Here is a 27713-nt window from a genome sequence, read left to right as displayed (position 1 = left end):
TAATTAGCTCGCTGTCATTAAGGACTAGCAGATAGAATGAAAATCAGAGCAATATCTGCTATTTGAATATGCTGCTCCAAGCAGACAGATTTGTCTCCGTTGTTAAAGCAGCATCTGGAGCCTCCTGACTTGCCAGCTTTGAACTTTCCAAGCTTATGAGAAAGAGAGGAGCTTTCTTACTGCTGCGCTTGGGCTGCTGCTGAGTGCTCAGGACAGTTTGTCCACTGTGACAATATGAATAGTTCCAGGAGGAGGTCAGTACCATCCATGCACTTATGGAACACACTTGTGCACTTCTATTTATTTACATCACATTTCATTGGTGAGAGTTACAATGTATTCATATCCACATAGCTGCAGAAGTAAAAGCCACCCTGGTTGATAAGCCCCTGTGTGGAAACTCAGTCCCATTGCGTGGGCTGAGAGAGGTTTCCTCCTTTGCTTGGGTTGGTACCAGCTCAGGAGGTCCATAGTGCCTGGCTTTGAATTCATGGTGAAAGGCTGGTGCCAGCCTTGCCTTCCCCACTGCAGCGTGTTTATGTTCATTACTCAAATGGCATATTTTCCCAGTGCAGATAAGTCCTAATTGCAGCTTTCTAAGGTGCTTCCCTGTGGCAATATAGGTTTCACAAGGTGGCCAAGCATTTATGTTCCTTGATCCAAAGCCAACTTTGAGTAGATATATGAGACCTTGTTAAAAAATTGAAACTGAAAAGCCAGTGCCAGTCCGTGTGAGAATATGTGAAAAAGAGATTCCACTCAGGGCAATGAGATCTCCATAAGTTCCAGGGCTCGGCCCCTCTTCTGTTTTGACACAGCTGAAAGCTCTTGGCAGGCTGTCTGGGAAACCTAAAGGAAAAACTCAAGCTACCCAAGAGGAGTGTAAATGTCATTTTTCTTACATAAAAATACTTCTATTTTTAAATTATATGATACACCTTCTCTAGCCTGGCACTGGATACACTTGCTCTACTTTCTAGTGCTTTAAAGCTGTCAGCACCATTCTGTTTTATGTGTTTTATGTATTTACTTCCTAGGGGGTTGCATACGCTTCAGAGCAGCAGGAGGATAGCTAGCTTTTCAGGCTCCTTTTAAACTCCAAATATGGTCTTTATATTAGGCCTGGTCCTTCTGCATCTCATTGGGAGTAATTTCTATAGCTTAATTCAGCCTCTTGGCCTTGGGAGAAAATGTTCAAGTGCATTTTTCTTTTTACCTGAAGGAAAAATCCTGCTGCTGTCAAGAGTGGGGTGCATGGCAAATGCAGTGTGCTTGTAAAACAGAAAATGCAGATCATAGCCTACTTTATATACTGTACATCTATCATTTGGAACATTTATGCCAATACAATTTATATAGTAATTTTTTTTAAAAAGAAAGATGTTAAAGGCAGTAAGGCCACACAATCAAACACTGGAGAATTTCTCCATATTGCCCGTGTTTGGTTTGTCTCTCAGCTTTTGTTCAGTTCCCCTGTGCATATGCATTGTGCTGTAATCTGTTGTATCTGATCACTTGCTGCCTTTTTTGGTTTAAGCTGGTACTTACTCAAAATCAAAGTGATTCTCTTTGGTTTTGAGTGTTTCTGTAATTCATCCAGTGCTGGCAGGATACAAGAGGTGGGTTGATACTGATTTGGCACAAGGAGTGGTTGAGATGAAATGTAGAATTCCCCATAAAAAAATATGTGCTCCAACAGTGCTCTGAGTTGTGCTGCCCTAAGTGATTGGTACAGGTGGGACTGGTACCCAGCTCTCTGCATCACTCCATTTTTGGCTCGAGGTGCAAACACTTGTGTGGAAATGTTTCTCAGGGACATGCAGAAACTAAGTGTATATGCAGGGACTAAGAAGAGGTTCAGTCTGGAAAAATATTATCTGTTACAGCTGAAGGAAAAAATCCTCCATGGGAAGAAGAAATCTGGAAGAAGGAGAGGCTGAAGTTTTTCAGAGTAGAAGCGAACAGCAAATTAGGCAGTAGAGAGTAATGTGGTGTAGCTTCGTTTAAGAGACCAACCGTGCTTAGGACATTGAAGCAAAAGACTCGATTGCATGGGCTCTTTCTCTGTGCTCCCTGGGGTCCTACACTGGGTCAGTGTGGTTTTCATTGCCAGAAAAGATCTTGACAAACTGGGAGGAATTCTGAGAACTGCACGATGCTGGGGAGGGAGCTGAGTGAAATGGTTAACAGACCCACGTCTGCAAAGCTGATCCGAAAGTTGGCCTGAGATCATGGGGAGCATGCTCAGAGGCTGCAGCTATCTGGAGGGAGCAAATGGCATGTATTACAACTGCCTGTACCTTGGCAGGGTGGCCTTGATAATTTTTCAGCTGCAAGGCTTTCTACAACACTACACTCTTCCAGGGATGTAATGACAGACTGAAAATGACCTTGGAACTCTGCCTTTGCTGTCACTGAGGGGCTGCTCTGCTGAGCGCTGGAGTCCAGGTAATGCTTGCTCCTGGTCACTTCCCACTGTGCCAAAGTCTGCTCCTCCCTGCTGGTCCTCAGTGTGCATGCTGAAGGTCACGTGGGAGCAGGTCCATACCCCTTGTAACATGGACCTTGCCACCAGGCACCACATATATGTGACCAGAAGTGCCCCTGGCCACCAGGCTGTGGTCTTCTGACTGTTGAGCAGCTGGAGGTATTTTGCTTTTTCTGTTAAAGAACTAATCTTTGGGATGCTCATTCCCCAATTCCTGGTGATATTGAGACATAGGATAGGATAGGATAGGATAGGATAGGATAGGATAGGATAGGATAGGATAGGATAGATCAATTGGAAGGGATCTTCAAAGATCATCAACTCCCACTGCCTGATCAATTCAGGGCTGACCAAAAGTTTAATCATGTTATCAAGGATTTTATCCAAATGCCTCTTGAACACTGACTTTGAGAATGGCAGGAATGTGTAATGTTCCTACACAGCTGTCATGGTTCAGTACTATAAGTGAAGGAGTGCTGTGTGGGGCAGGAGATGGAGAAGCATGGGGAGACTTAACTAAGTGGAGCTAGTAGGTCAAAAAGCCAGAGTGTTCAATCCACATACAAGCCACTATTTTACATTGAAATACATTTTAGTCCTGAAGTATTCCCACGGTGAGTGGGTGTCTTTCATCACTGTAGATAAAAAGCATCTTAGGATTAAACACATTTCCTCTCCACCTTGTGCCCTCTGGGTATACTTTACCCCCACTGGCATGCCTGCAGTGGGAGAGGCTTTGCCTGTCCTCTTTATATCCTATGTAGAACAGGGGAAGGCTGCTGTCTGCCACTGCTCCCCAGGGCATGTGTGGGTGTAAGGATGAATAGGGTGATGTGTTTCCTCAGGGCTTTGAAGCTGGCAGCCCAGTGGAAGGAGCTGATGTTTCTCATCAACAGGATGCACATGAGACTCAGCACTCTTTTTCTCCCTGCTGTAAAGGGGAGAAGTTACCCCAGCTTCATTTCGTCCAATGCCTCTGCCAGAGGACTCCATCAGATGGAGATGGAGTCAGCACCATTTGATGGGTCAGATGGACCTCACCAGTAACATGTGCTGCTGTGCCAGCCCAGCGCCATGCCCTTGTGCAGGGAACCTGCCTGCAGCCTCTTTGGGTCTGGACTGCTTCCAGGGAAGCAGTTGCTTGCTCCCTAATGTAAGAGAGTGAAGATGAGCAGTGACAGAGTGGCAGATGGCATGTGTGGCACGTGTGGCAAAAGAAGGACACTGCACGTCAGTAGAGAGTGGAGCAGAGATGTGTGAGCAGCCGCTTCAGCCAGGGAACAAATGAGACCTAAGCAGGGACTGCTTAGGAAGAACCTGCTAGCTGTGTGTGTGCTCACAGAGGTTCGTTTATGTGGTGTCTGGCAGCTTCTGAGCAGATAAAAATAGCATTCACAACCCATCTCCTCTCCTCTTTCTCTGTGCAGCAGCAGTTGGATTAGATGCTGAAGGGTTTTTTTAGTTGCTTTATGTAAATGCAAGCAAGGGTGGAGATACTTCTGGTGAAGATCTCAGTGAGGTGCCAGCCTGCCGCCCCTGTGTGTTGGCTTACAGTGCTTTAATCTGGTCTGCCCTCTGCATCTCTGCACGCTCGAAAAGTGTTTATTCCACACTGGGGCAAGCATAGATGGAGCAGGGCAGTAAATTCCAGCTGTAGAAGCAGTAGCACCAGGCAAGCTGATTTGAGTGCTTCAGGCTGGGTGGCTGCAGAGGACAGTGTGGGAAGCACAGGGGTGGTGGTCTAGAGCTCTGTGTTTTGTTGTTGTCCAGGCTCAGAAATGAAGGAGGGCAGTGACTAGAAATAGGAAAGGAGACCAGCATCAAAAAAAGGTGTTGCTGCACCACACAACAGGTTTTGGATGGCCCTAAAGCATCTGCACTGCTTTGGAGGCCACAGAAAAGAAGATGCCAGATTGGTGGTGGAGGGACTGAGTGTGGTGTTTGCCATACTGTGGGCTTGCACACCTCTCACTGTGGTTTGCACTTAGAGATCCAGAGAAATCTAGACCAGCCACTGTCATACGTCAAGGGGAACAGGAAGATGAAGGTAATTCAAGGTGATAAGGGAGACAGCCTGAAGTGGGGTCACGCTGGGTCAATGGTGGCTCATTGCTAGCTGTGGTGAGGGGCAGATGAGGAGTCTGGGTGCTGCATTGCTCCTTGGCTTCTGAGCTTTCTCTGTTCCTCGTGGGGTTAATAAACTGAGCCAAGATTTATAGGCATTGTGTGGGTGGGCTTGAAGTCAGGTGCCTTGTATGGTGTGGTTTCCCCCCTCCTCTGTGAGTCCTAACAGAGCTGTCTTCCTTGTCAGCATGTTTGTGAGCTAATTGATAATAGGCTTCAGTGCTCTCTAAGCAACGCTCCCCCTCTGTGCTCCACGTCCCGCAGCCTGAGCTGTGAATCCTGTCTGCCTGCTGAGGAACCTGCTTGGAGTCCAAGAAGGGGGAAGTTTCTGGTCTGCGGTCAATTTGCTGCTTTCCAAGGCTGGCTGCTTCCCTCTTCCCCTGTAGACACAGACATTGGTGTGGAGGCTGCCCATTCTTCTGTGATGTTTTAGTGGAAAATCAGTAACCGCAGAGCATTACAAAGGGGGAAGTGAATCACTGAGTTTGGTCCCCGTGGCCCCAAGCGGCGAGGGCTGCAAGCCAAGGGGGCAGGCGAACATACAAGACAGATAGTGAGCATGTTGTTTGGTGTTTCAAAAGCAAGGGAGAGCCCTCTTGTTGTCCTGGCAGGTTATCAGGGGCTGAGCATGACTCAGCCCCCGTCCTGGCTGCGAGCTCTCCTTCTGGAGCAGCCCGTGCAGGCCGAGGCTGGAGGAGCTGGGGTGGATCCCTGCTGTGGGGAGCTTTCTCCATGGCTCTGTGGACTGCTATGGGGTGCCCTGAAGGTGATGGTCCCTATCGCTTGGATCCTGCCAGAAAGGCACTGCTGCCCTCCCTGCTCCCCAGGCAAGGAGCAGCAGCTGCCCTGGGAAGGGCTGGCCAGCAGGAAGCAGGTGGCTGCAGCTGTTTCCCAGGGGAAGGGCAGCCGGCTGGTGGTGAGCAGCCTGTGGAGCATGGGTCTGGAAATGGGGCTCTTGGGAGAGAGTTCCTTCCCTGAGGGTGTCCAGACTCCTCTTTTGGTTTGGCCAGCACCTACGCTGCTCCCCACTGTTTTCTCCCAGCACACACCCGTTGCTCCTTAACAAAAAGAAACAAATCCAGCTGAGGAAGTGACTTTCCTACCCTTGTCCACTGACATCTGGGGTTGGCACCACTGCCTACACTGTCCAGGTTTCACTCTCCGCAGTGCCTCTGTCTGTTTACCCTGTTGTGGTCAGCCAGACTTTGACTAGGGAAAGGGTGAGACAACCAGGATGAAACAGCAGTAATACTTCTGTGGCACTTGGCTCTGCATTTCCTTTTATGCAAGATGCAAAAAACACCCATTTCCAGCTTGCTGGCAATCTAGCCAAAATCAACATTTGAACAAAGAGCAGCCGATAGAAGCAAAATCCAGGAAAGACTGAGGTGTTGCTGGTGGGGAGAGAGAAGCACTTTGAAGAATTTGCCATCCTTGCCTCCAAGAGCCCCAAGGAGGATAGCTGCCCTGAGGTCACTGAGAGAAGCCACAGCTGTACATGTGCTGGTGGCTTTTGCTTACCCACATGGACCAAAGTCACTCAGAGTAACCAGCACATTCCTCAAATAACTTTCCATGTGCAGTGGGTTAAGAAAACAGTATTGTTTTTTGGCCCCCAAGTTCTTGGTTATTTAGACTTGTTTATTGTAATTTGGCTTATTAGACTTGAAATTACAGGCTTTTAAGAAAAAATGTGGTTATTCAGAAAACAGCGGTCTTGATGTTCATCAGCACGGTTGCCAGGAGCCTGCCAGCTCTGTCTTCTGCTTGCTGTTTTTGGTGGGGTGGGAGGTACCACAGGGCAGGCACCTTGCAGTTTTGTTTGGGACTGGGTAGGATAACTTTTGTACCAGGAATGCATTTTTTCTCTTACTCTGACCTGTTCTCTAAAAAAACATACCGAGCAGACTGTAACAAGCAGCAGAAACTTCATTAAATAGTTCATTTTTTAATGTAGACATTATTCTCTCTTGTGCCAGTGACCAAGGTCTCTTGGCTAGTGATCCCTTAATGTCATCCAGGTGGAGATCAGCAGCATCCTGCTTTCTGAGGGATAATACTGCTCTCTCCACCTTCCCTCCTGGAGCCACACATCCCCTTGGAGTGCTGCTGATTTAGCTGGGTGCCTCAGGGCAGCACAGAAGGAGAGGTGTCCCAGGAGCCTGCAGGCTGTCTCTGCCCCACGGGCTGTGCCTGACACGGAGCTAGCTGTCAGCAGCTCTGACAGATGAAGAGCAGGGAAACCAGCTGCTTGGCAGGCGGTTGCCTATAAAGGAAGAGACCACTGCCTCTCTGCGGAGGCTCCATGCTGTAAAGATCTATGCTGGCCTTGTGCCTAGCTAGAAGTGTGGAAGTGAATAATACTGCTTTGGGGGAGGTTGTAAGACTGAATGAATGTGAAGCCCTAGGACTTTAAGTGTCCCAAAACATACTCCTTCAGGTCTCAATATCCTCTTCAGTGCCCCTTCTTGGAGCAGGAACAGTCATGAGGAATGATAGTACAAGACCCCCCCTCTACTGGGAATTCCTTCAGTTATCTGGAGCCACCCTGTCTTCTGTCTTTGCTTTTTGTCCTAGGAAGATCCCTGGGAAGTGGGCAGAGATTTCAAGTTCTGGCCATATGTTAAGGCCCACCGAATTGTTGGGGGGTCGCTAATGCCTATGGGCTGACCTGGTGAGCTTAGGCCCATATGCTGAGCCAGTCCTCATCTACCCAGCATGGCCTGATTTTGATATTTTGAGGGGAAAACTGTTTTGTATTCCCTGACCCTGAGCCAGCCACTTGCCGTGACTTGGGGAGGGACTGGATCTGACAAACTGGGATAGAAAGACTCCCTCTGCCATTGATTTCTATGGCCTGGGGTAGGAGGGTGTTACTCAATGCAGTGTACAAATCCCAGAGCTCATCTGCCTAGAATAGAACCAAATAAACACATTAATTCAAAGCAAATCTGCCTCGCTCCACTGCAACACATACAGGAATGCTTTGCCAAGAGAATCCCAGTAGGATGGCTTTTCCTTTAGTATGGTGAGGAATGGACTAATGTTCCTCCTCCATTTTTGCTTAATAAGGTTGGCACTGCCAAGCTGCAGTGAGCCCAAATAATCCAATTTTCTTCAAAACCAAGATGCTAATTATTATTTTTTCTAAAGCCCTTAATATTGGTGTTTTTTTTTCTCCCTACCAAATCTGATGATCCTGAGAATCACAGGAGTTGTCCCCAGAGCCAAGGGCTGGAATTCCTTTATGCAGGCTATGGGCTGTGCCCAGCCAAACCCTGCTACTTGCACATAGCATACTCCCTTCCTCAAGGATAGACATGATGTGTATATTTTCAAGCACCAGCGCTTGTATCTCCCTGTCTCATTCCACTGGCCACCCTTACCCAAGAGATCTTCAAAGCTCGAAGTTGCCGTAGGGTGATCAGCACTAGGACAGTGAGGGTTGCTTGGCTGGGCAGCTCTCACCTCTCCTCCTTTGAATGCTTCCACCTATACAACACAAGATCCCAAAGACTCAATCATGTTTACCCACAGGGCTATGTTTGGGATCTCTAACCAGAGCTTGGAGAACAATTGTGCCTCAGCTTTTAGGGCTTTGTGGCTCTCATATGCCCTCCCTAGAGCTCTGTATGTCTTCTCCTTCTTCACTAACAAAGGCAGCTGTAGCACACCAAGTAGCAGAGAAGAGGGTAATAGAAACCAAAAGTTTCCTGGTTGGCAGCAGAGCTGAATGAGTAGCTTGGAAATGTGTGGACAGGTGATGGCACTTGTGGATGCTGGGGCAGTCTGTACTCTGCAGAATCTCAGAATAGCTTCTGGTTGAGGTTGCTGGGGAGTGATGTGGTGTTGAGATAATGTTCACTTCTCTGCAATTATTCTGGTTGTTCTTACCAACCACCGAGAAATAAGAACTGCTTGCTAGTCTCATCTCAGTTTAGATCTTGATTTTAATGAGGCCACCTGCAATGCTCCCTTCTCAGGATTCACTCATACCTCCCTACAGAAGCTCAGCCACTTCACTCTCAAGGCTTTCCTGTATTAGAGACAATTAGGTTACAAGAAATCCAGAGTCTTCTGTCACAGGAATAAAACTGTTCCTGAATTGCTACAGCTCAAGGTCAGAAATGATCAGTGGATCAATAGGTGATCCAAAAGAGCTTCTCTAATAGCATGGATTATCTTCATTCAGCTCTATCTACAGCATTTCAGTGATCTCTTCTGAAGCAATGGTATCAGGGAGTTCACAGCTTTGGTGGTTTTTTGCGGAAAGCAAGCAGTTATGCTGATATGTGTAGGCGTGATTTCTAGCAGGGAATCATTTAGCTTCAGTTTGCAGCTGTTGTTTCATGTTTTGCCTTTTTTGTTGTTGCTGTAGTTAAATTACAAGGCTCTTTATACCTGGCATTTTGTTCCTGTGGAGAAACCTGTGCCCTGTAATCAGAGCATCTCTTCATCTTCTTTTTGCTGAATGGAAGAGATTGTCTGCTTTAGATTTCTTACAGAAAGGCATTTTCACCAGCCCTCAAATTGTTTTTGTTATGTTTTTTTTCCCCTATCCTCTCAGTTTTTCAAGATCCCTTAGCAAATATGTCACATTTCACATCAGAATTAGAAGTGATATTTTAGCACATACAGTCTCTACCATGATGAGGCTGTGCAAAGACGTAAAAATACCTCCCTGTTCCTGCAGTGCTTCGGTACCCTGATGTCAGGGTTTTGAGATGACAGCTCATATTTAATTGCTTGTCATTACCTCTGAAATCTTTTCAAAATTACTGGTTTCCAGGATTGTCTCCTTCTATCTGCAGCTGCTGACTGCATTCCTCCTTCCTAGAAGAGTAATTCTGCATTTGGCCGCATTAAAATCCCATATTGCTTGGATGTATTTGCCCTACAAAGTGATCCAAACTGCTCTGTATGATTGCTCTGTTCTCATCACGATACACCACATTGCAAATTTTTGTGTCAGCAGCACAAATTATCAGTGTCAATTGTATGTTTATTTCGAAATAAAAATATTTATTTCCAGATGAAATTGTAAAGTCATGCCAGGCCTCTTACAGATCACTTTGGAACCCATCTAATTCGCTCCCCAGTGACAATTACTTCTTGTGTCCTGTCACACCGCCAGTTTGTTATTCGTTTCACATGTGCCTGATTGACACTGTACTGCTGTGTTTATTTTTTTATCGGAATAGCGTGAGCTCTAAGCCTGTCGTGTGTGTGCATGTAATTCTATCAGATGATGAAAACGAACTCTTATGAGATGAATGGTTCTCCATAGACCCTGTTGACTTGACATCTTTTATATATTCCTTTCCTTTAGTTCGCAATTAATTGACCCATGCGTCATCTTTTCCATTTTGTTGCTCAGGGCTGATTTCTGTCTCGTTGGCCAGCAGTTACCTTGTGTATTTTGCTTGACCTGTTTGAATACCAGCACTGCATTAGTTGCCTTTCCATCTCTCCATTATGCCAAGACATCTAAGCCAGGACGGTCTGTGAGCCAGAGCTACTGTCAGCCAACTGTTGTTGGATTAGCCAATCCTGATGATTTTAGAAAACTCTGTTTCCAGCACGTGCTGTAACACCTCCTTTTGCTGAGTTTGACAGGGAAAATGACAAAACCCCTAGAATGAGACGCTCTTCTGTAGGATGCTCTTCAGTGGGAAAGGCTAGCCTGAGAGCTGGAGGTGTTGGTGTGGACAAACAGAAGTCCTGTTGGTATTTAAGTATGATTTCAGTGGAATCTGAGGTTGGGACATTCAAAGAAACTTGAGGCATATAGGCAACCAACCCATTTTGGGCCCTGGAGTTCTGGCTTCTTTTTCCTTGCAGGTGGTGCAAGCAAGAGTGAGGCATACACTTGATGATAAGCACAGAGCACCCTCCTGGGGGCTCAGTGCTGCCAGCAAGTACAAAGGAATGGGAGTGAATGCAACAGATAAGGTGTGCTGTTGTGCTGATTTCATGCAATAAACTGCCTAGCACTCCACATTTCCTATTCCATACGGTGTAAGAAGTGTTACCTTGTTAGTCAAATGACTTGGTCATGCTTAGCCTCCAGAAAAAAACAAAAGCCATAAATACAATTACTGCAGAAAGTAGTAACTACATTTATAGGGATGACTTCTTGGTCATTTTCTCTTGTTTGTGACTCTCATGAGACAAGTTTGTTTATTTGCTTGGCCTGGTTTCACTTCTGACTGCCTTTCTGTTTTTCAGCATTTAGCTGGGGCTGGGAATACAGGGCCAGAGGGAGCTCCCCACCATAAGAACAAGCAGATTTGAAGCTGCTTGTGTTTGCTGGAGACTTTGTGGTGGGTCAGGCAACAGCAACATTATACAGAGAGAGGTTCTGAAAGGCAGCTGGGGCATTCCAGCACAGTGAAAGGCTGATGAGACCCTGTGGAAGTGGGGGCTGGGGTGAGCAGTGTACCTCAGCAGGTACAGAACTGATGACAGCCTTGGCTGCAGTGATGAAGTCAGTTGATCATTGGGAATGGAGTCCCTGCAGAAAGCCAAGGTGGCTCCCTATATTGAAGAGGGCAGAGGGTCAGGCATAGGCAGGTCTTCTGGGGACATAGATGTCGAGGACATGGGGCAACATCTCTACAGTGAAATGTTGGCTGGAAACAAGTGAGGAGGGAAGCTAGCAGAACTCTGTGTGAAGCTGATGAAGAACTCTGATGGCTCAGCTTGATGCTGAGGTGCCCACAGGACATGCTGGGCACCGGGATCAACACAATTACTCATGAAGAGTATCGGTTCATTTCTTCTCATCCACAGGACTCAGAGCAGAATTGGCTCTCCTGTTTCAGCCCAGCACACAGTGCCATCACGGACTGTCCGGCGTTACCCTGCCAGCAATAGCCAGCTCACGTCTAACACACTGCCCAATGGGCATGGGCACGAGCAGGGCAGCTCTGGGCCAAATGCAGCTTTCCAGGAGCACACAGTGGCTGCAAGGGGTAAGACATCCAGGGTTGTGACTGCTGGGGTCTCTTGTTGGGACCTGAGGTGTCTCTGGGAAGGGCAGTGGTGTGGGTGGGAATAGCATAGTGAGAGGGTGACAAGTAAAGTCCCAGGAGGTGCCAACCATCTTTGTAGCACTTTGGAAGTGGGGAGTGGAGGAGAAGAGAGCCCATCTCCAAAGAGGAGAAGAGTGCAAAATGGAGAAAAACTGAGAACTGCAAAAGAGGTGTAAGAATGGTGACTCTACAGGTCTTGGCAAAGAGAGGCTCCACTGAAGGGAAGCTAAACGCTGGTGGCAGGGGAGATGTGACAGATGCCTCCCAGAGCTTTTGAACATTACTCCAGCACACTGCCATGAAGGGGAATTGCCTCAGCCTGTAGGAATGGTGCCTCCCAGCTTCTTCCTCTGTTAGAAGAGCCCTGGGGGTCAGATTGTGTAACCAGCACCTAGTTCTTCCCTTTGGCTACCCCTTTTGTGCCTTCTGACACAAGCAGGGATCAGGGCAGGCTGCCTGCAGTTTCTGAGGCAGTGTCAGCAGCTCCCCAGCTAGGACAGATGCAAGTTGTCTTCTGCAGCTTGGCTTCCTCTGAAGCCATGGTTCCCTGAGGAGGCTCCAAGGCATCTTGGCCCTTATGAATAGGACTGTGAGCCTGATTAAAGTTGTAATCTCAAGGTGGGGACTGAAGTGGGAAGAATGAGGGGGGAGTACAGCAAGGGGGGGAACCCAAAAAACGGCTGTCTTGCTGGGCAGGAATGGAGAACTCTGGTGTTGAGCCAGCTAGTTCACAGTTAGACAACAGTTCTGCCTCTTGTTCCTTTCCTACAAGCCTCCAAGAGTGCTGAGTACAGTTCACCCCCCTGCCTAGTGGAAGGATGGTGAGGGACTGCAGAGGGGTGCAGGGTGCAGGAAAGCAGTAGACACTTGCAGGAAGACATGGATATTCTCAAAACCTGATGCTCTCCTTGCTGGACCAGCATGGTTGTGTGGGAAGCCTTTCTGTGGCTTAAGGGCAACCAGCATCCAGGCTAATGAAGTGGCTTGACAAAAAAATCCTTTTATACTGGAGCTAGTGGGTGTGTGGCCCCACACAGGTCACATGAACTGGAGTTATGGCAGAGCATGCTGTTGGAGATTTTTCCTATGTTGACAAAGCCTTAATGACTCTGGAGCAGAGGACAGGCTGGAGTGAGCGGGGAGCAAGTTCTTGCTCTGGGAATGGGTTGGAGCTCGAGATGAGATTACCTGTCCCCTGGCCTAGAGATCCTGTTTTCACTTAGCACTGTCCTTCTCTTCTATAGGGGCAAATCTGACAGAGAAGATTAGGAAAATAAAAATCATCTTCACACCCACCATCTGCAAACAGACGTGCCGGAATGGACGCTGCTACAACAGCTGTGAGAAGGGAGACACCACCACTCTCTACAGCCAAGGGGGGCATGACCACGACCCCAAGTCTGGCTTCCGCATCTGTAAGTAGCCGAAGGCTCCCTGCTTACCTTCTTGCCTGCTGCCCCTCTCTCCTCCTTCTGCCTTTCATGTCTCTGCAGACTGAGGACTTGGGCTGGTTGGGGATGGAAGGAGATGGCCTCTCCCAGTGCCTAGAAAGATGTCTCCTGAAGTCCTCGGGGTTTATTCCATCTTTGTCTCTGGGGTAGCAAGACAGACCTTGCCTCATTGCTCTCTTTCTTGGACAAGCAACTTCTATTTCCCTAGGTAGGGGAGACGTGTGTATTTGAGCCAGGCCTGCAGCCAAGCCTCGCCGCCCCTTCCTTCTCCAAGCCAGCTCACTGCTTTCATTGGCATCCACTCCTGGGGCTGACTTTCATCACCTAATTTCCTCCTGTTCTCTCCTTTCACTCACGTGGCAGCCAGGAGAGCTGGCTGCAGGTTACAAGCCATTCCTAAAGACAGGGCTGAAGAAATCTCTGCTTGCCTTTGAGAGCTGCTGGGATTGCTCATCTGGTCACTGGGATACCCAGGTGTGGGTTAGGCACATCCTCTTGGATCCAGCTGGTGGGAGCACCCACTGGCCCTGTCATATGAGCCTCTGTGACTCAAGCTCTTCCAACACTGAGTACATTGTGGACACTGAGTGATATGGGTTTGTGGGAATTTTTGCCTTGATCCCAGTCCAGAGATGCGTCAGGTCCCCCCAGAATTGTGCTCTTGACTTGAGCAAATGGAGCTCTGAGCGGGGTAGGAGCTTGTCCTCTGGGGTGAACCTAACAAGCCATCCTGGGATGTGCAGAAGCAGTGTCTCATCTCATGCTGAAATGAGTCAGGATGATCTGTTAGGAAATTCCATGCCTTGCCTGAGTGCCGCTTACACAGAATTGCTCCAGCCATCTGATGAGACCAGAAAAGACGTGACTTCAGTTTCATCAGCAGCAGATGCTTTTTCCGAGCCTGTGCAGATGAATTGCTCCCAGTTCTTCTGTCCCGCTCCATGCTTTCCCCACTCCAGCTGCTGGCAGGCCTGGGGCTGGCCGAGAGAGAGGCTCTGCACATGTGGCTCCCTGCCCATTCTCTCCTCTGCCTCTCCCATCCCCACTCACCTCCTTTCTGGTTGGGAAGAAAGTCCTTGCCAAGTTGGGAGGGGGTTCAAAATCTCTCAATGCAGAAAAGCAAGCACTGTGCTAACTCAGCTGCCTGTGGCTGCCACAGCTCCTGCTCCGTGCCAAGGGATGCTACTGGGCCAGCAACATTACTCCTCAGTACAGATGCCCCACGCTGGCTGTGTCCCCTAGAGAGGGCTCATCATCAGCCCATGGCTCCAGCTCTGTGCAGAGTTCAGGGAGGACTGTGATTTCTATGCTTGCACAGCAGGGTTCCCGGGGCTCATGCCAGCCACGCTCCAGTTCCTCAGCTAAAAGCAAGGGTTTGGTGTCTCCACTGAGCGGGCCTTCCTTTGCCTTGCAGACTTCTGCCAGATCCCCTGCCTGAATGGAGGACGCTGTGTTGGCCGTGATGAGTGCTGGTGCCCTTCCAACTCCACAGGGAAGTTTTGCCACTTGCCGGCCCCCTCTCCAGAAAAGAAGCAAGGAGGGAAGGCACCAAACACCATGGCCAGTGGCTCTATGAAGCACTCCACGTATACCCTGCCCTTGTCCAACCAGCTGGGTGAGTGCAGTTCCTCTGGCCACTGAGGCATCTGGTTGGAAGAAGGGCTGATGCTCACGAAGCCTTGCCCTGGGGATCTAGCTGTGGACAGGGGACCAAAGGATGACCAAGACAGTGGGTGTGGGAATCAGGAAACTTAGGGGAAGTGCTGTGAGGAGAAAAGAGAAGGAAAGCGTGAACGGTGGCACAGATGGAATTAGGATTAGGGTTAAGCTCTTGGTAGGTTTGTCTTGTTTTCAGGACAAAGTGGAAACAGAGACAGGACAAAGAGAAGCAGAGAACTCTGCTATGTTCAGTCTACCTTTCCTCCCTTGCACTTTTGTTGATGAACAGAACACTCTTCAGGTGCCAAATTGTTGCCAGATCATCACAGCTATGGTATGAACTCATCTTCCAGCTTCCCTGAACCCTTCCCTGGTGAACGTCCACATCAACCACCCTCCAGAAGCCACCGTACAGATTCACCAGGTGGCCAGGGTGAGAGGTGACTCAGAGGTGTCAGAGGAGAACAGCGTGGAGGCAGTGCTGGTGCCTCAGATGGCCACGGTCCCCTGGTACACCTACAGTAATGGGAACGGCAACAGCATCGCCACTGAGGGAGGCCAACAGCAGAGACCCCCAGGGTTACTGGGGAGGTGCTTTCGGGAAGCTCTCCATGGGCAGGTAAGGGGTCACTCATCAGCTTTGGAAGTGTGTATGGACATGTTTCTGTTTCTGCTGTGTGGGTGTGTTTGCATATGGGGCAGGAATGGTAGGCTTCCATTGTATGAATCGGTACAGCATGATGTGTGGACAACATCCAAATACTACAAGCATGGGCAGCAATGTGTTATGTGGGAAGAATGTATTGTATGTGTTACTTGGGAAGAAAACCTCTTGTTTTGGCCCGAGAAAGAGCCCATGCTATCTTGCCCCGAACAGGCTGTGCCCTGGGGCAGCATAGCCGAGGCTTGATAGCTTTCACACACAGTCTCGTTTAAAATAGGGTGCCCTATTTATAGCAACATTTACAGCCACGCTCTGTGATTATTGTAGGAAATGTATAAAACATAGGAAAATTCCTTTCCCTCTCAGACGATAAATGAAAGTCTGATTTCCATGGAACGTCGCCTTCCTGGGCAGCTCGGTCACGGCTTGGGAAGCAAACGCTCATGAGGGGCTTTCTCACCCCCAGCCTGTAATTTCTCCAGTCATCGTAATTTCTTATTTTGTCTCTCCCCATATGTTTCTTTTGCGTCACTGGAAAAGTATTGGAGGTTTTTGGCACCCATAGGAACACCTGTGAGTTCCCTGGAGCAGCTTGCTCTTAGCAAGACCCCGGTGGGGCAGTCCAGGACTCTGCCTCCTCTCCTCACTCAGCCTGTTCCCAGGGCTGCTGCTGGTTCCCATCCCATCTTTTATTCCATCCCATCCAAGACACTTCTAACCAGATTCCCTAGCACAAAAATAAATGAGATCAGACCGTGAGCATCTCACAAGAGGGCTGGAAAAGCCCTGTTCCTCTGTGGGCACGGCTGTCTGACCCCTGAGGCAAATTTGCCCCTCCTGCGACCAGCTCAGAGATGCTCTTGGGAGCACTGTGACTTACTCCAGCAGTTGCAGAATGGGAGAAGCACTCAGAGGGGTTGGGGGAGGAGGCAGGCATACCCCCAGTCATACTTGCACCCCACTAGGTGGGGCCAGTCTGTGGAGCCTAGCGGGACATGCTTGCCTCTCCCTGCTCAGCCTGCAGCCTAGCTGATGGGAATGCAAGCGCTGGGCACACCGCCATCCTCACGTGGATGAGGGCCAGACTTGGCCTGCAGGCCATGGCAGCTTGATTCTGATGGGGAAGCCTGTAATCCAGAGAGCCTTGGCGGGGGGGAAAGAGAGACTCATTAAGCAAAGGAAAGTGCCTGACTGCCAGCTCCCCACAAGGCTGGAGTGGTGCACCCATTCTGCCGGCTAATCATCCGGCTGAGCCAAGAGCTTGGCTGGGTGATACCATCCCCAGTGCACGTTCTGCTCTGCTGGATGTCCTCTTCTCCTCTGACGGGTGCAGCTGTGGGAGTTGTGTGTTTTTCTGTCTGCAGAACTGTTTACTGTCTTAAACTGCATCCCCAGCCCTGTGGGAAGCTGTGCTGCAAGCATGGTGCTGTCATCTACCTGGAGCCCTCATCACCCTTGTGAGCCAAGTGGGACAGATGCTCAGTCATGACTCCAGCCTGGTGATGCCTGACCCCCCTCCTCTCTCTCTTAACAGTGCACCAACCCGCTTCCAGGGCTGACCCTGCTGGAGGACTGCTGTGGCAGTGTGGGACTCTTCTGGGGGGTGGACAGGTGCCTGGCCTGCCCCCCTCGGCCAGGTATGTGCTGCTGCCAGGGCTGATGCCCACCGCACTGCTGGGCACAGCAGCCTGCTTAGATGTTGGCTCCACGTGTGGCACTTGCTTCTCACTGCCTGTGCAGCCAGTTGTTCTCTCCATGCCAGACTCATTAGGAGGGAGAAACAGGAAAACAACATCCATGGTTTTAGGAGGTGCAGTCCTAGATTAGCAGAGGAGGCAATAGACTCGGCGCTATAGAGTTACGGGCTTGCTCTCAACCCGACACAGGCTTGGCAGGGGCTCTGGAAATAACACTACATCAAACAATTGGCAGGAGTGCACCCGCTGTCCGTTCCAGGGGCACAGGCATCCAGTATTGCTGCTCCGTGCTGGGGAACTGGACGGGCCCACCTGGCCCCAGCAAGGATTCCTTATTGCCACAGCATACATTTGTGGGGGGGGGCCCCCGGCGCTGGCTGGAGTGAGATGGGATTAGTTGGGGGCTCAGCCCATCGCATCTTACCCCTTCACACCTCACAGGAGAATGTGGAGGGCCTGTTCTGAGGGTCTCCTCTCTGGGGGGCAGCCCCCTATAGGAGCTGTTTGCTTTGCATATGGCCTGGCTGCCTCCGTGAGGTGGGGTGGGATGGTTTCAGAGCAACCAGCTCCAACCAGGTCTGGTGCAGGACAAGGTGCTGGCCTGTGCCAGATGTGACACAGTATGGTACGGAGGGTGCAGCTCAGCTTGTGCAGGCAGGGAGCTGCTCTCTTCTGCCCGGCTTCATCACTCTGATTGCTTGTTCATGTGCTTTGCTGCTCATAAGCGCTGAAGCAAACTTAGCAGTGCTTTGACCGAGGAGAACAGAGGTGTCCAAGACAGGAAGTTTTATGTCAGCTTGCTATTGGCTCCTCCTAGCTCTGCCTCTCTTTCACATGCATACTTCCCAGAGCTGCTTGCATCTCTTTCTCCTTCCTATGCTCCCTTCATTCAGCTCCTCCTCAGCCAAGCTGGAGCCAAATTCTTTGCAGTCACAGACTGGATTCTCAGCATCTTAGAACCCAGATCAGCTCCAATGAGCTCTGATCACTGTCATCTTCCGATTCTGCTATGGATCTGCCTATCTGTGCTTCTCTATGTGCCAGCCCCAAGGGTACAGGTGACCATGCAGCTGTTAGAGTCAAGGCAAGCAGGGAAATGTCTCCAGATGCCTCAGCCTCCTCCTCTTCTTCCTGTGACATTCTAGTGTTTCCTCACTAGTGTGCCTCACTTGCACATCCCTCCCTGGTCATGGCCTTTTCCTGCCCATCTCATAGCAGTCTCCTGCTCACTGTTTCCTCTGATCCCTCCATTAGGAAGCAGGACAGCTGCTCAAAACTTCTGTTAGGCTGCATATGACTGCAAAATCTCTGCACCTCTTTTCTTGTTCACTCTGCCAGGATGTCAGGTTTCTCTTGGCAGTTATGCCCATAGCTGCAGCAGAGTTGGTTCTGCTGGACTTAGATCTTCAGAATTCCGAAATGCTTCCTTAATCACAGGCTACCATGAAAATGGTCATGAAATATCTGCATTTGTTCTTTGCAGTCATCTAGCAGAGCAAATGTGTTTAAGAAATGCCAGCAGGTCCCACTCCCACAGCTCAGCACATGCCCGAGTTCCAGCTGCAACTCCAGGAGGTTGTCACTGCTGGTCCTTGCTGAGTGAGCAGATGTTTGTCTGGCTTTTTTTTTTTCAGGTGAATTTCATGGTAATATGAAAAATGTATCCCCTGGGTCTTCTGTCTTCCAGTGCCACAAGAAAATCCCATCCTCAGTCCCTCTGACTCTGGGTGATACAGTTCCCCCTTGCAAACCAAATGACTCTTGTTGATTTTGGCAGGAATTCAGTTTAGCTGAAAGGGCTGTTTTCATCCTTTTTAGTTGTGTGCAAATATCTTCCACTGTTGGCTACCTCTGATTGACTGCCTTGTAACCATCCCCACATGCAAGAGACCACACAGTGCAAACGATGGACGATGTAGGGCAGATGCTTGATGAAAGTATGCTTTTCTCTGGCGAGGTGTCTTCACAGACAAGAAATCTCACTTGGAGGCAGAGCCAGGGAAAAACTCAATTCTCCATGATCTTTCTGCTTTAAAAGAGCCACTGAGTACTGTAACCTCTCAAGGACCTCCTGCTGGGGTTCCTGGGTCCAGCACGAAGGCATCATTGCATCATTCCCACTGCAGACCATGACCTGGGCTCATGTCTAGTCTGTCTTCTTGTCTAGCTGGCTTGGTTTTTGCTCACTCAAAGTTGCTGGACTGTCGTTCCGTAACCTGCGGTCATGTGCGTGGAGATAACATGTCCAGTGGATGCTTCCAGCTTGCTTCTTGGCACAGTAATCTTTGACGAGAGCTCTGCGTTGTGCTCGTGCATCCAGAGAAGCATGCACCAAAGCAGACTTGACAGCTCTGGGAGTTTCATTCCAGCAACCAGAGACAGAAATGGCAGAAGCAAGCTCAGTGTAAACACTTACAAATGTACAGAAGTGCAGCCAGGCAAGAGCTAGACAAATGGAGAACTTGTTTGGATTGACTGTCTGCCCGAGACACTGATTGTTAGTAGAGTCTGGATATATCCGGATGTCTCTGTCGAGTGCAACTTTCATGTTTGGTGTATGTTTGTGCACGGAAAGACATCAGAGAAGAGGAGGAAACCAAGGCAGGCATATGTCCGAGTGAACCTGCCATGATCAGTCCTTAGTATCCTTTGTGTTTTGCCTTGTGTCAGAAAAGTAAAGGTACTCTAATGCTTTGACTGCATTCTGCTGAATTCAGAACAGAGGTAGAAATGTGGTGTGACCTGGCCAGAACTTTCCGTAGTGGGTTTTCCTTTGCAGCAGACAGAAGATAAAGCTTGAAAAGGAAATCAGGCTGAGGAAAGGAGGCCGAACATAGATAGGGCATTTGGGCAGTGTCAAGGGGACTCTGCTGGGCAGAGCTGCTCCTGCTTCTCTCCTAGACCACATACAATTTTGGGGTATGTAGTTGCCTGCAGAGAAGAACATGCTGGTGCATAGACAAGAGTTGGGCCATGCTAAGTACAGTCAACAAGGCCGAAGAGAGTGTTTCGTCCTTCCCTGGAAGGTACAGGTCAACACAGACTTCAGAGGGAACGTGAACTAAGATGCTGCTTTTCCTTGAACATTAGGTTGCCTCGGTCCTCCTCAGGCACATGGGAATAAAGGAAACTGGTATCATGGAGTTTTTTTCTGAAGGCAAGGTGCTTACTCTGATGTAAGGTCACATTTCTTCTGTCTCATGTTCGTTCTCTTTCCCTTTTTATCTCCAAGATTCAGAAGAGAGGCAGGCTGCTGAGATGCGCAGCAAGAAAGGCTCTGACAGTCTGCAGGGTTTCACTGGTAGAGAACACAGTGGGAGAGCATCTGGCCAGGTGGGGAGGATGATGCTCTTGCTGAGATGAAGCCCTGTGTGGTGGCCTCCTCTGTGCCTCAGCCCCTCCTCTCTTTTACCTCCTCCCTGGTTCTGCAAGCCTAACTTTTCTGTGTGGGCCTGGGGGATTTTCTGGCCACAGCAGCAAACCAGCATCTTCTAGGTTCTGTTTTTTAACTGCCCGTGTGGCAGCACAGGCTTGCACCAGGCTGAGCATGGCCTTGGCCGCACACTGGCTGGCTGTGCTCGCTGCTGATCTTCCTGTGCTGCTTTCCATCCTTCTGCCCAGAGGTTTTAGCAGCATTAAGAAACAAGTCTTTGACGGCTATTGTTTTGTTTTCATTCCCATCCCCCATGTTTTTTCAAGTTTTTTGTCCTAGAGAAAAGTCTGAATTTCGCTGGAAAGTTGGATCTTGTAATGTCTGGCTTGGCATCCACAGCACTCCCCAGGCAGACCTCCCACTGAGAGAGGGGTGGCAGCTCACCCATGGAGCCGTCATCATTGGGGGCACGAAGCAGATCTGCCAGCCACACGTTCCTCTGTGTCTTGCCTGCAGGCATTGAGACAGCAACAGGAATCCCTTTGAAAATCATCCCCTGGTCTGCTCTTGTTGCAATCACGTTAGGGAGGATACAGAGAGGGGGAAAAATGGAAATATGGGAAGGAGGCTGCTGAGGGGGCTGTTTCTGTCACTGCTGCACCATATGCCATACAGAGTCTGGGGCAGTAAGGAAGGGCTGGAGGCAGGGAAGAAGCTGAAATCTCTACAGGATTACGACAGTACTGCAGAGAACAGTGCCTACCCTTGGCAAGTGCAATATTTTTAGGACTGCCCCATTCTGCAGAGCTCCCGTTTTTCCCATCAGCTGTGTGCAGTATGTGGTCTCAGTGCATGGCAGTGCAGCATTGCAAAAGTGTTTTATTTTTAAGTATGGAAGTAACTTATACTACTCTGGAAGCAGAATTATGTTCTCTCTGCTGAATGACTCCAAGGGCCAAAAGCAATTACTTCTTTTTTTCCTTCAAGTATCTTTTCACCTTGAAGATCTTTGCTTGGACCAGAGGGCTTGGTTTTGCATTTCACATTGGCACCGGTGCACTCCCTCTGCTCCCCAGCTAACACTCCCTTTGCTGTGGCACTGGAGAAAGCTGTAAGGGAGCATGGCTACAAAAGAGCATCCAGAGGAGAGGATAGAGGTTGTGACAGAGCTCAAGGATTTATACTGTCTCCTTGTCAGCTTATCCCCACAACCACAGCCTTTGGCCACAGGCCTCTTGGTCTGACATATTCAGACTGCTTTTCTCTGGAGACTGCTGGGGGGTCAGAGCTGTCCTGCTCTCCTGTTAGTGGCTTTAGTGTCTGTGACACCATGTTGGCTCCTTTCAGCACCCATGTGCTGAGAAACTCATGGCCAGTGCCTGCACAGGGAGATGCTGGGGTCCAGTAGAGCTAAGACTGTCCTGTAGAGCCAGGCCAGGGTCTCCAGAAATGGCTGCCGGTCCTTAAGGTGGCAGAGGAGGTCAGCAAGACAAGGTTTTGCACAGAGAATGCTTTTGGTTTTTAAATGGAAAGAGTTCAAAGAAATGGGCTAGCTTTCAGCATCCAAGCATTTCCTCACTGCTCATCTAACCACAAGCCTGCCTCTTCCCCTTTTAATAGTGATATTGGCTGGCTTAATGTAATGTATTATCTAACACCACAAACCTTGCTTCACTCAAAGCCTTGCAGCTACCACCACTAGCAGCAGTTTCTTTCTATTTCACGATCAGACTGAGCTTCTTTGTCCTGTTACCTTGTCCCCATTCACCCTACTGTGTCAGCACCACATCTACCCACTGACCCAAGGGCTCAGGGGAAGCCAGGGTTCCCAAGCAAAGCCTCTGCTCCTGGGATGGCTGACTCCAACGTGTGCCTGGATGCTTAAAAATCATCCTACTAGACTGCAAAATGCCTATTTCCATGCATTTGTTTTTTTCTCATTCTGTGCTCAAATATTGTCTTAGCTGAAGACAGAAGAGTTGGAGGTGAGGAAGGGCAGAGGGGTATGAGATCTGTGCAGAGCCCATCATGTCAGTGCCAAAGCCACAGGGCAGAAGTGCCCAGGAGCCGAGGCTCTGAAATCACACCCTTGAATCAGGAGCCAGGGCACCCTGCCCAGAGCATGCCTGAAATCCCTCTGCCCAACAGATGAAATTCAGCTGCTCTATCAGTGGGCTCCATCTCCAAGAGAAACTCTTCCCAGAGAGTGTAGACAGACAGATAGACAGACACAGGAGGACAGGATCTCTGCCCTCTCCAATGAACAGATCTGCTCTTTCCCAGGCATTGCCCTTTGCCAGCTTCCAGTGGAGCAGCCTCCAAAGCCACTCTCTCATTCCTCCCAGTGGTGTGGGAGAGAGATGGACACCGACTCCCCTTTGCAGGTTCTTTCCAAGGAATATATGTTACTTTGCAAGACTAGGATATCCACCTGCAGCCTTGTGAGAGCAATTTGCTGCACTAATGAGCTGCAGGTTTCTTCAGACTAGCCTTTTACAGCTGAGGTGGCTCCAGACCTGCCTGCTTACCCCCATCACCATTGCTTTCTGCCTTGTCTTCCCCCAGCAGCATCTGGCTGCGGGATGCTGCACAGGCTTAGTTTCTCTGCAGAGGCTTTTTGGAGAGGGAGCAGAGCTCTGACATGTGTCATCACTGTTTGATCTGCAGCATGCTTGGCTCCCTGTTGGAGGACTCACGCGTAACGATGCTGCTTCATTTGAGTGTCTGTTATCACATTGTGCTGAGGCTGACAGATGCATCCAAGCACAGTTAATGCCGTCGGCAGCCCCAAGCCTGCAGGCTGTAGTGTGGGAGGACCTGGAATCCTGCTAGGGTGCCAGAGGTTGTTTTTCCCTTCCCGGAAGGTTGGAAATATATCCAGTGATTCTTAGTATCACCCCTCTCCCTTAACATCCAGATATTTATGTGCCCCTGCTGCCTACAGTCCATGATTGAATTGCTGAAGGAGTTGAACAGGCTTTTCTTCTCAGTCATTCATTCAACAACTGAAAATCTCTTTCTGCACTTGGAGAGCCTTGCAACTCCATTAAATTCACCTGGGGAAGTGAGATTTTCTCCTCTCTTTTCTGCTGCAGGCTGGGGGACAGCTTGTGTTCCTCATATCTGCTCTTTGCCAAGCCCAAGTGTCCTTGAATTGCTTTAAGCTGCATCATAGGGTCAGAGTGTCCAGGACAAAGAATTATGGACAGCCCTATTCTGCCCCCAGAACATTGTCACTGAGCTGTTACATGCTCTCCTCATTTCCGCTCATTTGGTCCAAAACATTAAAAAGAAACCCCACCCTGGGAAAATCCAATCCCTAGGCTAAGTACCCTTCTTTCTACCCCACCCCAGGCTTACTCACTCCCCAGTCCTTCACTTGCTCCAAAATACAATGCCTAACTACCTTTGAATTTATGAATTTATTTTACTAGGTTTTAAAAATTTGGAAGAGATTGAATTGTGCAGGTTATAGGCCATTTTGAAACTGGCAGGGGGGATTTTGAAAAGCAGGGGGGAAGGTAGGACCCTGGTAGATCTCTGCTGCCTATGTCTCTCACTGTTTGCTTTCTTCCCAGCGCACCCCGTCGTTGAGAATGGACAGGTGGAGTGTCCCCAGGGATACAAGAGGTTGAATAGGAGCCACTGCCAAGGTGAGGATGCTGCTTTCTTCTCTCTCTCTCCATCCACTGTCATCCACTGTAATTATCTACACAAGTAAAATAAAGTCATCTAACTTACCTGATACAGATGTACCAAAAAGTTTTGTGTTTCCATGAAACATGGGGAAAAAAAACAGCTAACACTGATCTCCATGACTCAGCCTGTACGTGCAGTCAGCTCAGAGCTGGGCCAGCATGAGAACGCTCACTGTTTGGTCCTGCTGATGGGATGCTCACCCCACTGTGCTCACAATGAGGATCTGTGCTTCTGCTCTGCCAAGAGTCAGTGCATAGCTCTTCTCTTGTAATCTGAAGCAACAGCAGTTGTGCTGCCTGAAAACTGTTTTGGAAGGCTGTTTGTTCTTTTGCTTATTTATTGAGAGTAAGAGTCCATAAAAGCAAATCCCTGTGTTTTGAGTGTGTTGCTGTCAGGTTGCTTTGCTGTGCTGCTGGAGTCTATCTGTTTCTTACTCCCACAGTCCCCCAGCTCCACGTGAGGATGGCACCATCCCTCTGTGTTTCTCTCTGGTTCATGCTTATTTGGCATTCTTCAGCCTACAGTGTTTTCATTTTCCATGCTCTGACTGAAGTGGAATTTCTCAGTTCCCTTCTCATGATTCACGGTAAGATGCGAGGTGACATCTAGAAGATGCAGCAGGGAGCCTGGGCCCTGGCCATGCAGACCCAGGGCTGGTAATCTAATGACTCATCTCTTGTAGCTGGGACTTTCCACCATGCTTACTTAATTAATGATTCAACCTCCCCCCCTCATCCTAGGGGAGAACTTTCAACAACACAACAGCTTCTATTCTCTGTGGTGCTCAGTTCTCACCCACTGTGTGGCCATGGGCAGTGCAGTGGGTATGAGGAGCCACCCAAGGACATGCAGTCTGAGCCTGAGGAGCAGAGCAGCTGAAAGCACTGATGTCAGTGAGCAGAGGCCTGCTGCCTTGCTTGTTCACCCTCTGGAGCAGGGTGAGGCTCAGCATGCTGAGGAGCAGAGTGTGATAGTGTGGTGTTGGCTAGGAAGATGTTTGTATGCAGGAAGAAACATGGAGCAAAGACTTGCACCTACACGTGTTGCTTTGTAAGTTGGGCTGGAGCATTGCTCTGCAGTCTGCTGCCTCGAGGTGCTTTTCTGATCCCTGCTGTTGCTGTGGAACATTTATCTGGAAGCCCAGAACCTCAGTTCAAGGTCTGGAGCAAGCAATTTGGCTAGTAGTTTGTGGGAGAAGCTATGTGGGACCTTCTCTTGCCAGCCCAGGTAGGAGGGGAGCCAAGGGACCAGATGAGAGCTTCTGGTTCACAGGACCTTAGGAGAGGAGCTACCAACTGCTCTGCTGAGCTCTGGCTTTGCATGCTGAGCAACTGGCAGAGGGTCCTGGCAAGAGCTCACTTTGTGCTGGTCTATATGGACAGTGAGGATTGTCTGAGGCCTTTCAGCAGAGGAACAAGGAGCTCATCTCTGTGAGAATTCCTTTCCTTCTCTCGCTGCTTCCTATTGAGCAGGAACAGGATTTAATGAGAGAAAGGCTAGAAGATCCAGCCTCGGCTGGCATTGGACCCACAGTCCCTACAGACTCGAGATGTTCTCCAGATGTTCTCCAAAAGAGCCTGACCCAGCTTGGCTGTTTCTGAGGGGCACAAGTGGACTTGTGTGGGGTGAGAGGAAACCATGAGACAGTTTATGGCCCTTGGTTCATGGCCCTTGCTGTGACTCTGGCAGGCTGCAGGGGTAGGAGTGTTGGCACGGAGTGCCTGCCTCCTGGGATTTCCACTATGGGTGGGTCTTCTGCTGCAAGTGGCGTTGGAGGCAATGCAACAAAGTGGAAAAGAGGGATTGGGCTGAGGCCAACATGTGGCCCTGGTTTAAATTAAGCTCACAAAGCCTAGTCCTTAGTGCTTGTTTGTTTTGTGCTCTCATTACTCTAATCCCTTCAATCCCCTTGTTTATTCAGAGGCCAAACACCTCATCCCTTTGGTGTGTCAGAGTGACATGGCTCTCAAGGGGTGCTGAGCAGTGACAAAGATCAGCTGGCAGCTTTATAGAAAGACCAATCCCTTTATAGGAGTGGACTTGTGGCACATTTGGGGTCTGGCCACTGTTTTTTTCTCACAAACTCTGTCTTGTACTTGGCACATGTACATGCCTGTCACATCACTGTCACAGCCACCCCTTCTTCTCAGAGCAGCAAGGCACAGGTAGGCAAGTGCCACTGCTGTACACAGGGTGTCTGCATCACCTGGGACACAAGGTCTCTGTGGATCCTTTTAGAGGATGCCAAGCAGAGTGCTTTGTTGATCTTCCCCGTGCTAGTCTTTTTTATCTCTTAGCTGAATTTTCTGCTCTGAGGCCACCATTTCTGCTCAGTGCACAAAGAGATATTCTTGGGACTCTTTTGCACTTCTCTGTGTAGAGAAAGTACAAGAGATGTCCTTCCTCAGGACATCGGATGATCAGTGACTATGCAGGTGTTGTCTGTGCCTTCCTGGTAGGAAGACTTCTTCAGTCCTGCTAAGCAGTGATGCTTCAGCTCTGAGGAATAAGCTAGTAAAAGCTTTTCCTGAGCCTAGCTCAGGAAGGCTCTTCCATATCTCCATTCTTATAAGTGTCCCCGCAGCCCCACTCTGCAGCCCTCCACCTTGAGACAGTCTCTAGAAGGCACTTGATGTTTCACCAGGGCTTTGCATACTGGCTGTAGGACTGGGTCATTGGAAAGTAGTTGGCATGAAGCTGCCATTGGCATTAGCATCACATTGGCACTTCTTGCAGCAGCATGATCTGAGCTCTTACTATCTTTTCCCCTCTCTTAGCTGGTAGCATATGCTTCTTAAAGTCATATTGGAGTACTGCTGAAGCTCACACAATTCCTGACACCCAGCTCTTCCTGCGCTGCTAGTGCCTCCTGAGACAGCACATCCCTTCATCATGCTTACTTCTCTGGGCCAAGGTCTTTAGCAGAGATGTAAAGCTGGATCAATCCATGTGGAGTGCTTCCTTCTTGCCCCCCATCCTGAGATCTGCCCTCAGCTTCCCCCCTTTACGCATCTTTTGCCAATCCTCATCTTCTCCAGCTTAGCTCATACATTCCTGTGTGGTGCTGTAGGGAAGGCTTTGCTGCTGGCCAAATGGATGAGACTGATGGTTTTTCCCTGGGAGAAGCTCAGCTCCATTCCAAAGTCTGTGCCTGATGTGTGCTGAGTCAGAGGCAGCACTCAAAGCAGTGCTTGAATGTGGTGGCCTCCCACGTGCATGACCTGTAAGCCAGGAGACGGCACAGTGGTGAGCTGGAGTGTAGCCCATCACCCCTTTGCCTGGTGCTGGGCTCTGTGTGGGGATCAGACCCTCCTGTGTGTCCACACTGAGTTTCTTATCAAGGATCCTATGCAGATTATGTGTCCTGATGACCCAGGGTGAGATAACAGGACAGGATCTGCCAGCCAAGGCTTGCAGTCATGACTTGGATGGCTGTAAGAGTGATCCTGATGGGGCAGCTCTCTGATGGATCTATGTCTGTTTTCCATGAGGACTGCAGAGCAGTTGTTCCAGATCATCTGCAA

The 27713-nt window shown here is 49.4% G+C and overlaps 1 protein-coding gene across 2 annotated transcripts in view; it reads left to right on the top strand.

Annotated features, from left to right (window-relative positions):
- Nucleotides 1-27713, top strand: part of LTBP2 (latent transforming growth factor beta binding protein 2) — a 59314-nt gene that overhangs the window by 15327 nt on the left and 16274 nt on the right. For both annotated transcript variants that reach the window (XM_052696446.1, XM_052696447.1), the window contains exons 4-9: nt 11405-11586; nt 12891-13061; nt 14512-14712; nt 15110-15375; nt 16955-17057; nt 24069-24143. In XM_052696446.1, coding sequence (XP_052552406.1) covers nt 11405-11586; nt 12891-13061; nt 14512-14712; nt 15110-15375; nt 16955-17057; nt 24069-24143 — 998 coding nt within the window. The remainder of the gene's footprint in view (nt 1-11404; nt 11587-12890; nt 13062-14511; nt 14713-15109; nt 15376-16954; nt 17058-24068; nt 24144-27713) is intronic.

This window comes from Tympanuchus pallidicinctus, unplaced genomic scaffold (genome assembly GCF_026119805.1).
Source record: "Tympanuchus pallidicinctus isolate F22 unplaced genomic scaffold, pur_lepc_1.0 scaffold3, whole genome shotgun sequence".
Lineage (NCBI taxonomy): Eukaryota > Metazoa > Chordata > Aves > Galliformes > Phasianidae > Tympanuchus > Tympanuchus pallidicinctus.
This window is presented reverse-complemented; position numbering and strand designations above follow the sequence as displayed.